The following is a 13,001-nucleotide window of genomic DNA, read 5'->3' on the forward strand; positions in this document are numbered from 1 at the left end:
TGTTTAATTTTGGCCCGTGGCCCTCCATTGAGTTCCAGTTTTGGCCCTCTAAGGGAAAAGTTTGGGCACCCTTGCTCTAAATAGACATGAACGAGCATCGCTCAAAACAGTGAGGCAACACACGTCAGCTAAAACCACAATATCACTCTATATTTCACCTGCTTGGCAGTAATGTTAGCTGACCAGACGAAGGTCTCTCCATGAATCACTGCTGATCCTAGTGTTGGAAAAGAAACGTTATCGTCTCTGACCACGGCCGGAGGGAATAGGGGAGACACCGGCACCCGGTCGGAGACGATTGCGTTTCTCGCTGCGGAGCCCCATCTCTTCGCAAGATACGGGAAACCTCTGTTGGTCTAGAGGAGCTGCGGTATTTATTTCTGCACAAACGTCCACTGTACATTCACTAGATATTCTCAGAATTCTCTTCTGCAGTGTGTAGTGAGAGCGCATGCACGTGGAGCGAGACAGCGAGAATGCACGCGGTGAGTGAGTGAAGGCGAGCAGGCAGAGGAGCAGAGACTCCGTCCACACGTGAGCGATCTACTTGCTCATTTCCCTCAACACCAACATGAGCAGGAACCCAGATGAATCGTGTTCACACAAGCCTCCTCCTCCTCCTCCTGTTGGAGCTGGTTAGTATGTAGCTGCAGTACTGAGCTCAGCCTGAGGGGGGCGCTGCAGGTTACTAACAGCTAGTGAAGCTACACTATAAAGACATGCATGGCACATGTTAGTGGGGGAGCACCCAATGCTTTTCATTTGATGATTTTATAAACATTAGACCTTGCAAAGTGCAAAAAATTATACATATTTTTGTGTTAAGATAATGTGGCTTTTTTTATTCATGTAACTTGATGTCAAACCAACTAGTCGTGGAAAGTAACTACAGTACATTTACCTATAGGCACTGTAGCCTACAATTTTGAAGGTGCACCTCCTTTCCATAGGCCGGGGGTCAGCAACCTTTACTATCAAAAGAGCCATTTTAGGCAAAAAAATAAATAAATAATCAGTCTTTTCTCGTAAAGTTCTGACTTTTTTCTTGTAATATTACGACTTTTTTCTCGTAAAGTTATGACTTTTCTCGTAATATTACAACTTTTTTTCTTGTAAAGTTATGACTTTATTCTCGTAATATTACAACATTTTTTCTCGTAAAGTTAGGACTTTTCTCGTATTATTACGACCTTTTTCCTCATAAAGTTATGACTTTTTTCCCGTAATATTACGACTTTTTCTCATTGAGTTATGACTTTATTCTCGTAATATTATGACTTTTTTTCTCGTAAAGTTATGACTTTTTTCTCATAATGTTACGACTTTTTTCCCCTCAATGTGGCCCTAATACTCCGTAGTACATTTGCACTTTGACCCTCACTGCATTAGACTTATATACTTAGACAATAAAATGTGTTACCTTCATCACAGCGCTCAAATGTTTTGCGGCTCCAGACAGATTATTTATTTATTTTTGCCTAAAATGGCTCTTTTGATAGTAAAGGTTGCTGACCCCTGCCATAGGCCCTTTTCACAGCAGCCGTTTTGACATGTAATTGTAGGGTAAACACAGGTGTAATTCATGAAATTAATTAATGTCACAGCCATTCCAGTAACCCAGCATGCACAATACCAGGGCCCTGGCCCACCTAAAGGAACAGGGCCATAATTAATGTTATTAATTACACTTGTGTTTACCCTGCAATGACATGTCAAAATGACTGCTGTGAAAAGGGGCCTATTGTATGCTACCTTATACTTATAGGCAACATTTCTGCAGCAAATGTTGTAGTGTTGTACTTTTTACTCCACTACATTTTTTTAAATAGCTTTAGTTACTATCTACTCTGCAGATTTAGGTTCTTATTACAAAACGTAGGCTAAATCAAATACTAAATTATGATGTATTATTATAGGTTAAGCTAACCAGCAGTATATCATGTAGACTAATTCTGCACCTCCTCATGGCTCTGTTTTCAGGCTTTCTCACTCTTGCGAGTGATTTACAGCCGGCTCACATAGACGACAGATGGACAGCAGACCTCAGATCAGCTCTGACTGCTTGTTTTCGTCCGGTCTGTGAAATCTTGCAGATGCCGTTAGGAACACCAGAGGACACAGAGGCACTTTATTTTTTTCAGGTTACCTGTTTCATGTACTACTGTCAGGATATAGCGACCGTTTTATAAAAATAACTTTTTTTTAATCATATTTGCTCCAATCTCGCCTACTTCAGCTTTAACCTAAACTGAATCAAAAAATGTAGTCAGTGGTTTAAAAGTTTGTGTACCTGTTGTGGCCACAAGATGTCTCTGTAAGACAGGAGAGATGCCCATAACTTTGAAGTCAACCTTACCTTTGAGATTATTCTGGTGTAATGAAGTCAATTGCATTGAACTGAATTGAATAACTTCACCTTAAATATCTACTTTGTAAAGAAATACTTATTGTGAGAATCTAGACTTGATATAAAGGATGTTGCTCCTACATAGCAGCATGCCATTCTAACGGTCCACAGTATTTCATATGCAATAGGCCTCCTATAAATGTTGAAATTTTGATCCCCAATGACAAGGCAGTCATTGCTTAAACCCCAGATTACCCTATATTTGTATTATTACCCACTGGCTGTCAGGAGAGTCACTCAGCTGAATGACAACTTTCTAATCTGCTGGCTGGGGTCTGACATCCTGGTGCGTACAGCAGGTGTAGAGAGGGTCCTAGTAGTGTCTGCATGTGTGTAAACTCTTATTTCCTATATTTCCTGACCAGGGAGGTGACAGGAATTCCGTGTTCATTTCCAGTCTGCCGCTGTTTGCACAGGCCAAAGGTCACATTTGTCACATCCATTTGTCCATGAACTGTCGCCGCTGTGACCCTGCGGCCACTTTTCACTGCCCCGACATACAGAACCCTCCCTTTCACACACTTTCACATTTTACAGAATTTGTCATTTTACCATCAGCATGACACACATGAGTCAGTTTACAGTACACTGCCAGATAAATGTTTGGTTTTATATGTTTTTATTTTTTAGATACAGTATATTTTAGAGTTTTTTTGTTATACCTAAAGTGTTGCACTCATAGAAATACCCAATCGAAACTCTAAGTTAATAATTACAATACATTTACAGTTGTGCACTACTAAGGTTACCAGTTACAAGAAGGTATACTGTAAGTTTTTTCCAACTTTCCAACAACGACAAGTTTCTCACAACCACACAGTCGTCCTCTAGGAAGTCTGGGGTCAATCAGGTGGTTTTCCATTTTTTTTCCTGGCACCGTCAGCATCATTGTCTGTGAATGTGTGTCAGACAGAGAGAGAGAGAGAGAGAGAGAGAGAGAGAGAGAGACCTTGAGCATGCAGTGACCCACTGACCTATAAACATCCTCCCTTGGGCCTCTGACAATGATTTGAACAAGACAGCTTGTCATAGCATCCAAAAAGTGGAAGCACACAAGCACAAAGGCTAAGAAGCCCTTTATGCTCTCTTGCAAAGACCATCCTAATTAGACACATTACTTTTAAAAGTGATGCTGGTCTTCTGTATCCCTAAGTCTGTATACTGCTGCATCTCTTTTTTATTATGTAAACCCAACACTGCTTACCCTTTTAACCCTTTAAACCTTGATTTTCCCTTTAAATTTGTTTTAAGTTGCTTTTAAGCTTTCAATATGAGACATATCCAAAACCCAAAGTTCCATGCTTTTTGTGGTTGCATCATTTCAGACAGTAAAATGGAAATATTCTAATCCCCTTTGCATCATTTACAAATTTTCATAAAACTCCTGACATCTATTGGGGAACTGTGGAAATTTGTAAAGACGGTGTGTCACTTCAGAGTTTAAAAGGTTAAAAGAGGTTGAACTGTGACAACTGAGCCTGTTTGACCTTGTAACTCACTTGAATTACAAACTAATAAATATACAGGTATTTATAACTTCAAAAGACTACAGTGTGTATTATTATATACTTATTATGTAAATATCCGTGAAATATAAAGCTTGTCATCACATCCCAAACATGCACTTGTTATGCACACATAAAAATGTAAGAAGCACTTTACTCCCTCTTACAAAGACAATAATTAATAATCCCTGTATGGCGGCGCTGACACCTCCCTTTAGCAGCAACTGTAACTCTGCTGATTTATGATTATAGGCAATAAAGAAAAAAAATAGAGTTGTAAATGCACTTTTATTACAATCCACATGTGCTGGTTACTCCAAATGGAAAGCGAAATGGGACAAACAGAGCAAAGTAATACAGTGATACTTTCAGACCAAACCACAGTACAAAAAGGGCATCAATATGTACAATATATTCATGTACAAAAAAAGCTATTTTACACACAGGTATGAAAAAAATCATACATCTTTGACAAACTGTAGTATTACAGAGACAATACAGGCAACAGTGTATAGTTTTAAAACAAAGACTTATTAAAAGTCTTTGGAGCAGGAGTATGCACCCTCTTTGACATGTATATCAACTTTGTTTTCTTTTCTTAAAGTAAACTGTCTTTTCTCCCCACATACACTCATAATATACATTCTCTCTTTCACTCTCACACAACCAGACACAGAAAACACACACTGAGTGTTAAATAAGCATCCATTCATTGATCTCTCTGTCTGTCAGAGTTCAGTCAGAAACAGTAATGGAGGTCTGGACACCAATCAGATGGCATCGTGGACCAGGAAACAGGTTCAGAGGATCATCCTCTATTTCCTCTTGACGGTATCTCAGGCACTCCAAGGCAAGAAGTCTCCGGATTAAATCAAGAGTCTGATTTCAGGCAAACATCATGCACCTGCTGCTTCTCATAGTTAAAAAGGTTCAAAGACGACAACACAGTAAGACTTTTGACCCTTCTACGTAGCAGCCTTCACTCCTAAGGTGCCTCACCAGGTGCTATCTGAGCACATAAAGGTCATAGGGTCACCCCATTTTCATAACTGCAACAGTGACACAGTGCAAGAAACTGGAAAGAGGTCCCTACGAGCGAGAGAGTGCGAAGAACGCAAAACGAAATAAAACAAAAAAGTCCAAAAGTTCAAGGGTCAGGCTTCCAGTTCCTGGTCTGGCCTGTCTGTGTAGTGGAAGCGGTTCAACTTCTCCCTTTCCCGGTTTGAAATGTCCAGTTTGGGGGCGTGGGCTGGCTTTAGTGCTGGAGATGGGTGTGAAGGCGCTGGGGAGGGCGGCAGGGTCAGTTCAATCTCCTCGTAGCAGCGTGAGACTGGGGCAGGAGGGGCTGGAGGGTGTGCGAGCGGGGTGGCAGGGGGCAGGAGGGGCACGGGACGGTCCACGTTTCTGATGAGGTTGACAAACTCCCTCTGGTTGTTGATGCCTTCTTCCTGCGGGACGGCCTGCTGCTTTTTCCGCTTTCGATGGAGGTGGGAGAGGATGAAGGCGCAGGCCGCACAGCCGCAGACCATCACTAAAGCTAAGACGCCTACCAGGATGATGTAGAAGCTGACGCCCCCTTGTGTCATGGCACCTACAGACATGGAGGCAGAGAGGTTAGACAGGACTTCATAGAGATTTTGTACTTTTTTTAAGACACACGCATACTTTTCTTACCTGGACATTGTTGACCAATGCAGGGATTTTTGAGGCTCATGCACTCGTTACCATAGTAACCCTCGGGGCATGCACACATGTATTTGCCCTCTGTGCTGTGACAGGGCACTCCCTGCTGGCAGGGGTTGGGATTGCACAGATCCAATGATATCTGAAATCAAGAAGACAAAACAGTTGCAGTTTCACATCCGTTTTGTCCGATCTGCAACAATGTAAATATTGTCAGGCATCTTTAATCTGCTTCCCTTGTTGGAGCATTATCTGTAGGTGCTCTTTTTTTTATTGTAACTGTTAATTTACTGTTGGGTAAACTGGTATCTTAAACTTTTATTGGAAGTGTGTGTAGTTTGCTGAATAGCTGTGCACCTACATGCATAGTGACGGCACTATTGAAACATCACAGAAGATATTGTAATATTGTTAAGCCACTAATCCTAGTAACCAGTTCAAGTAGTTATGAGACATCTGCCTCAATGTTTAACAAAGTAAATGTATTAATTGTCTCTGTATATCTTTTACATTTTATGTAAGGGTTTATGTATGAGTATCTCTATGTGCCTAAAAGTCTCCCAGACATTTTCCAAATTTTAAAGGCTTTCATTCACATTCTACCAAGTCTTTAGAGGGTTTTATGTACCTTACTGGCACTTATCAATATACCATTAAACATATACTGTATAGGTCTCTCTATTTGGAACAGCTTGAAATCAAATATCTAGTAATGTAAACTACTTTATTATGTGTTTTCAAGATTTAGTTAAGACCGTGTAACTGCTTTACATTTCTTTACACTCTATGATGTTTTCCAGATTGAAGAGGACTTGGATGTCTTTCCCCACTGCACTTATCCTTTGAGTTTACAGTAGAAAGTCGCAGCGAGCATGGCTCCAAATTTTTAAAAGTATCAGGTGCGTGGAAGTGGCAAGGACAGAAGAAACAAATCACTGGTATAAATGCTCTTTCTTTTTTTTGTGGGCAAAAAAAAAAAAATCTGTGAGTGCCGGTGATTTGTTTCTTCTCACATATCCAATGAGTTTCATCACATTATGTCTTTTACTGTGATGTTTTCATTCTGCAGACTAAGCTAGCCTTAAGATAACATCTATGAAGGTTGTCCAACCTCACAGAAGACTCCTGAATATCCCGTGGGACAGTTGCAGGTGATGGTCCTTCCATCCTTCTCCACACACTGTCCTCCGTGCAGACAGGGGGCGCTGTCACAAGGCCTCGGAGCATTTTGGCAATATTTCCCAGAGAAACCAGGTGGACACAAGCATCTGGACCCTGACACCTGGTCCTATGTGGCACAGTATATAGAGCGTGTTATTTATATGCAAAACAGAGAGAGCAACAATTATATAAAGTGGGGAAAAGGGCACTAGAGGGAGAAAATGATTAAAACTTTGTTTCATGAGTTGTGTGAGAATTTTAATGACCAGATAATGAAATGATAGAAAGAAGTGTGCTGTGACGGATATGCAGAGACGACAGGCAAATCAGATAGAGACAAAGGCAGCACAGCCGGGACTCTCACCTCACAGCGTCCGCCGTTCAAACACAAACCCTGACAGCTGCTGTTCCCTAGAAATCAAAGAAACCACAAACACTATATTAATCTGTCACACAGAGGCAGGATATGTCTGTTTATATTGTAAACATATACAAAGTGAAAGACTATGATTAATGATGTTGCAGTATACTGTGCTACCAGGATGTCCGATTGTAGCTTTTTACAGGAGATAATAGTCAAAAACAAAACTTCACATACACTTTTTGGTTAGTGTTACATTTTTAGTGTATTGCAGTGATACCCTGTGACGGATGATTGATTGAACTGGACGTGGAGTAAAATGATCTTCAGCCCACAGGGACTCTGTCTGCAGGGAAACTGCTGTTTAAACACAATCCACTGAGGCTCTTCATCTTTCACTTCCTGCCTGCCGCGGGACAATCACTTCTTCCTTCTTTTATTCCTTTCCTTTCCCCTTTTATACTCACTGATGTCACAGTTAGGCCCCGTCCACCCAGGAAGGCAGTCACACAGGTATCCACCGATCAGGTTGCGACAGGAGCGGGCGTGGACGCATATACTCATTTCACACTCGTTGGTATCTAAAGGGAGAGAGAAATACAGATCTGATGAGCAACATTTCATCTCTTTCGTCTTTGATAGATCTAAACCAGTGATAAACTGAGCACCTGCTACATCAGTTCCTTTCTAATTATACGTGAACATGCTATATTTCAAGGGCGACACGGTGGTGCAGTGGTTAGCACTGCCATCTCACAGCAAGAGTCGCAGGTTCAAACCCGGTTTGGGGCCCTTCTGTGTTAGCGTGGGTTCATCCGGGTTCTCCGACTTCCTCCCACAGTCCAAAGACATGCAGGTTAATTTAGACTCTAAATTGTCCGTAGGTGTGAATGTGAGCATGAATGGTTGTCTATCTGCCTGGCGACCTGTCCAGGGTGTACCCCGCCTTCGTCCAATGTCAGCTGGGATCGGCTCCAGCCTTACAGATAATGGATGGATGCAACATTTCAACTGCAAGTGGTATTCCACATATAGCACAACAAGACAGCAGTTGCAGACTATTTTTTTTATAATCTTTTGTGCAGATTATTGTTACCCAGCATCTCTAGAAATGTATGGATGTGTATGAGCCTGCTGATGATCGCCATGCCAACATAAGTCCCATCACTATTCTCCTCATATGTATTTTGATAATTTAAAATCCTAATTTCTTTTACAGAATTGCATTATTGTTCTGTTGATTGAACAAAAGCCGTCACTCTATACACTAATACTACAAAGTATACACTATGTAGGGGAGACCGGGGAGGGTTGTAACACTGGGTTAGTTGTAACACTGTCAGTTTGACCAATCAGAAAAGAACTGCGGTGATGTCATCAATATTGTACACTCACATTACCCTTTTGGGATCACAGGAGAAGCGGCATGTCTTTGTGAACAACATTATGGATTTTACGACCCCCCCAAAAAAAAAAATTCAGGTAAAAAAGTATTTTTTTTTTATCAATATTATTTTATGCCTAGCGCTCATTGTATTGTAGATACAAAGGTTTGATTTACATAACCTAAAGTAGCAGTTTGTCAAGTATAATTTGATGCTTTGCATTCATACTAACTTCAAACCCACATGCTAAAACAGTTAGCTATGTAACGGCTGCCTGGGGGTCGGGGTAGATGTAACAAAAGGTGTTACTATCATCCCCGGTCTCCCCTACTATTATTTATAGGTTGCTCTTTTGTTATTATACACGCAATTAAATACATGACATACAAAATGCCAGTACTGATCCAATTTACTTTGTAATAAACCAAAATATCAGTCTAATCTTGTTGCAGAACTCACAAATAACACTACATTAATTACTGGAAACCTCTCACTGAAATGAGATAAAACATCCCATAAAACTACAGAATCTAATCCTGGTCGTCTCCTACTGAGCTCCGACGATCTTCAGCCACCTGTTTAATTCAATTTTGAAGTGGATGAATTGAACCGTGAAGTGGGGAATCGCTGGGCAGACGCCAGCACTTGGAGACAGAGTGCTTGCCTTTATCAAATATTATGTTTACAAATGCATCCAAAGTAATGCCTCGCAGCATCTTCTTACATCTTCCCTGTTTATGCACAGGCTGTAGCGCTGCTTCTGTTAAGTGTATGTGTGCCTCCTATTCCCACCCTCTGTCGTATCGGGAGTGTAAAAAGCCAGGAACCCCCGAGGGCTTGGCTCTAATAGCAGGAGGAGGAGGATTAGAAAGAAACGCTGAATGAATAAAGAGGAAGTAGTCAGTCAGTTATAGGTAATCTAAACCTGTTACAGTCAGTGAGAGGCCTATTAGGATTTAGCACCGGTGGAGTGTGTGTGTGTGTGTGTGTGTTATCTATGGGAAAAGCCTGCGGATTCTGCCTGCTATAGGAGAAAATGTAGGGACAGAAGTCGGCTAATAAAAGAGTGGAACTGATAGAAAGTGTAATTGCCTTGCCCCATTTGAGGCACTACTGATGCTCTGCCTATCGGCTCAGGCTATAAAGACTTTTATCACTTGTGTTTGAACACTGTGTGTGAGTGTGTGTGAGTGATATACTGCGAGCTACTGACCTGCGATGTGGAACTATGGGGGATTATCAAGTGTCAGAGTGACATATCACTGTAACACAGAGGAGTAGGAGAGGCTGTCATGTTGAAATATGTCTCACTTTTTACTTCATAACCCGCGAGCCTCTGTATGTGTGTATATAGCATGTCTTCTCTGTGTGTGTGTGTGTGTGTGTGTGTGTGTGTGTGTGTGTGTGTGTGTGGCCTGATCCTATACATTATTCCCTCTGCTGTACCATCTAACACAACAACCCTCTGGGAGTGTTCTTGTCAATATGAGCGAGCGCGGCCCACAGAGACGTGACAGTGCATTGAGAGAATACTGATTCACGGTCAGGAAGGGCTGATGGGAGAATTAACATGCCGTCGGCCTTTTCTGCCTCTTTAATTTGCGCTTTAAATGCATATTTCTCTTCACAAATGGAACATCTAATCACATATTGCTCGTTGAAACGCAGCTTTTGAGACCAGCTATGAATTACAGCTCAGATTGATTTAGCTTGTTAGAGGATGAGTGTTAAAAAAATCCTTTGAATAGATTCCTTTGAGGAGGATAAATATCAGATTTTCTCATTAATAGAACTCTGTATAAACAACTGTAGTGACATACTTTAATGATGAAAAATTATCACTGTTACAAAACCCCCAGTACGCTAAACTTCTGAAGCAACATTTTTAGTGTCTTTGCTGTTAGCTTAGATTAAAATGTAATATTTTATTGACTAGTTGAGCAGTACATAGTTCTGGCATCCTCCAACTTTGAAAACACTACTTGCATCTCTGTTGTCTGTCTTGTTTTTAAGCTTGCCTACATTTCTTTTCTTTCTTTTTATGGCTGGGCAATATGCTTGTTCAATATCACAATATTAATAAGGATATAGTTTCCATTATTAATGTACATATGGTATATCACAATATGGAAAATATATGCAAAATGAAAAAAATCAAAATAACTGTTCCACCATTTTACATTAGGCTAAAACGTATAAAACAAAACCTTCAATACCTAGTGAGGATTTCCAATTGAAAGCTCCAGAACAGCTGCTAAATGGACCGTGTGGTGAGATTGTTTTGTCAGTTGCTATTTCCGAGGTCAAGAATGAACTTTCAACCTCAACTTTGAAGCCGACATGGACCAGAAGTTCTTAAAGGGGACATATCATGCTCAATTTCAGATTCATACTTGTATTTGGGGTTTCTACTAGAACATGTTTACGTGCTTTAATGTTCAAAAAACACATTATTTTTCTCATACTGTTTGTCTGAATATACCTGTATTCACCCTCCGTCTGAAACGCTCCGTTTTAGCGCCTGTCTCTTTAAGACCCCTTCCTGAAAAAGCCCAGTCTGCTCTGATTGGCTTGCGAGAAAAATATGACGTATCTTTGCAAAGGCACCTCAAGCTGTGGGCGATATATTCTAATGAGCTTGCATGAGACATAGGAAATCTGAATGGCTTGTTGAATCACATGTTTTCTGATCTATGCAGCCCATAAAAACTGACTGGGTTGTCTTATTTCACAGTTTGTGGGTTGGCAGCATAGACTGTATAAAATATGGACGTAGTCTCCATGACTTCACCTGTAGGTTTCTGAAGAGCCGTTGTGAAGCTCAAAATGGGTGGCTCCGGCCGTCGTCATCTTGGCAGTGACGACACAGCCTAACTCCGAACTAATTAAAAAAATAGGCAAAGAGGTGGATCGCCGGTGGAGCTTCGGCGGGCCCGAGTGACAGCAGAGCAGACGGCACCTACCTGTCACTCCCACGCCATAGCCTCAATTATGCCTAACTTTTAGCCTTAATATAATTTAAACGGGTGAGTTGTACAAAAATTCACCACCCGTACAGTTGTAATGAACGGGGGGATATTAGCTAAAGAGACCAGAACCGTTTTTTGTACCAGGCTGTAAACATGTTTATTTCTGCTGGAAAGTTGGGCATTTTAACATGGGGGTCTACGGGGATTGACTCACTTTTGGAGCCAGTCTCAAGTGGCCATTTGAAGAACTGCAGTTTTTGGCATTTCTGCATTCGCTTCAATTCTCAGCACCGGAGGTTGCTGCTTGGCACTCCAGATACCCAAATGTATGTGCAAGCACTGAAAAAGTGACTATTTCATTATATGTCCCTATAAAGTGCTCAGAATTTTTTTTATATGAGCATCTACAGTTCTGTGACCATCTAGAAGAGCTACTGAACAGACCTTGTGTAACTCATTTCAATTTTGCTTAAAGTCAATAAACTATAATACTGAATTATTGACCACTGACCCAGCTGGCACGTTCTGCCGGTCCATCCAGGCGGGCAGAGGCACCGGTGACCTCCAGGAGCCTCCTCACATGTTGCTCCACGGCCGCAGGGGCTCCGATCACACTGCCTCACCGCTGGAAAGAGAAAACACTGCACATGAACTACTGGTGTGTGTAATGGGAATGAGACATTTTTGTGTGTCGCCGAGTCTGTGCGATGCCACCATGTGGACACGTGTGATCTGAACTGCAGCATTGGTATGCGGATGCTTTGGCAGCCCGTGTTTTCATTCCCTTTTCTGCTGCTCTGGTTTCTGTGCAAACAGTGATAAATACAATCATTTGCTGCACGAACATGGCTGTCACCTCGAACCTTTCCCAGAGAGGAGGGAGGGACGAGGGGATTTAAATGTAGGAAAGCATGATGGGGGAATAAGAGAAGCGATAGGGGGTAAAATAGAAATAGAAAAATGGGGCTGCCATGCCTGGTTCCACTCCTCTGAAGAGGAATTAAAAACAGATACAGAAACGTGAGGAAAAACATTTTAGGGGTTAACCATGCATGAATTCCTATTACACATAGCATATTTGTGCAGTAGTGCCATCATAACCTCTCCCATGCATGACTCTGTGGTATACATCTTTCGGTCCAGAGCTGTCTGTCTCATAACCATTTTTTCATTTACCTAACCCTGCAGAACAACCGTTTTCCATCCTCCTGACCCGACTCCAATAATAACCCAGCCAAGCTAGCAGCACTTCTCCCAGAACTACACGAAGAATTCATAACAAACACAGAAGCCTTTAATTAATATTGGTTATATATATAAATCTAAGTCTGGAAGCAGAGCTGTGTTGTGGTTATGGTCGTCATTCCCTGCAAGCCTGACAATCCTCTCACTGTGTACTCCCCAGAGAGACCCCCACAACACATACAGAGACAGAGATAGACCGCCTCTCTGACTGTTAATCAAGCCAACAACAAATAACAAGAGTGAAAATAAACGGTTGCTTTATTCCTCTGTTTGTCTGTCTCTCTG

The 13,001-nt window shown here is 41.5% G+C and overlaps 1 protein-coding gene across 2 annotated transcripts in view; it reads right to left on the bottom strand.

Annotated features, from left to right (window-relative positions):
* Positions 1-4,181: 4,181 nt before the first annotated feature.
* The window catches only part of LOC141771663 (uncharacterized), a 50,383-nt gene continuing 41,563 nt past the window's right edge, over positions 4,182-13,001 (bottom strand). For both annotated transcript variants that reach the window (XM_074642163.1, XM_074642164.1), the window contains 6 exons: positions 11,983-12,096; positions 7,585-7,698; positions 7,121-7,167; positions 6,707-6,883; positions 5,587-5,737; positions 4,182-5,503 (listed from right to left, as the gene is read on the bottom strand). In XM_074642163.1, coding sequence (XP_074498264.1) covers positions 5,067-5,503; positions 5,587-5,737; positions 6,707-6,883; positions 7,121-7,167; positions 7,585-7,698; positions 11,983-12,096 — 1,040 coding nt within the window. In that variant the 3' untranslated portion in view covers positions 4,182-5,066. The remainder of the gene's footprint in view (positions 5,504-5,586; positions 5,738-6,706; positions 6,884-7,120; positions 7,168-7,584; positions 7,699-11,982; positions 12,097-13,001) is intronic.

This window comes from Sebastes fasciatus, chromosome 7, assembly GCF_043250625.1.
Source record: "Sebastes fasciatus isolate fSebFas1 chromosome 7, fSebFas1.pri, whole genome shotgun sequence".
NCBI lineage: Eukaryota > Metazoa > Chordata > Actinopteri > Perciformes > Sebastidae > Sebastes > Sebastes fasciatus.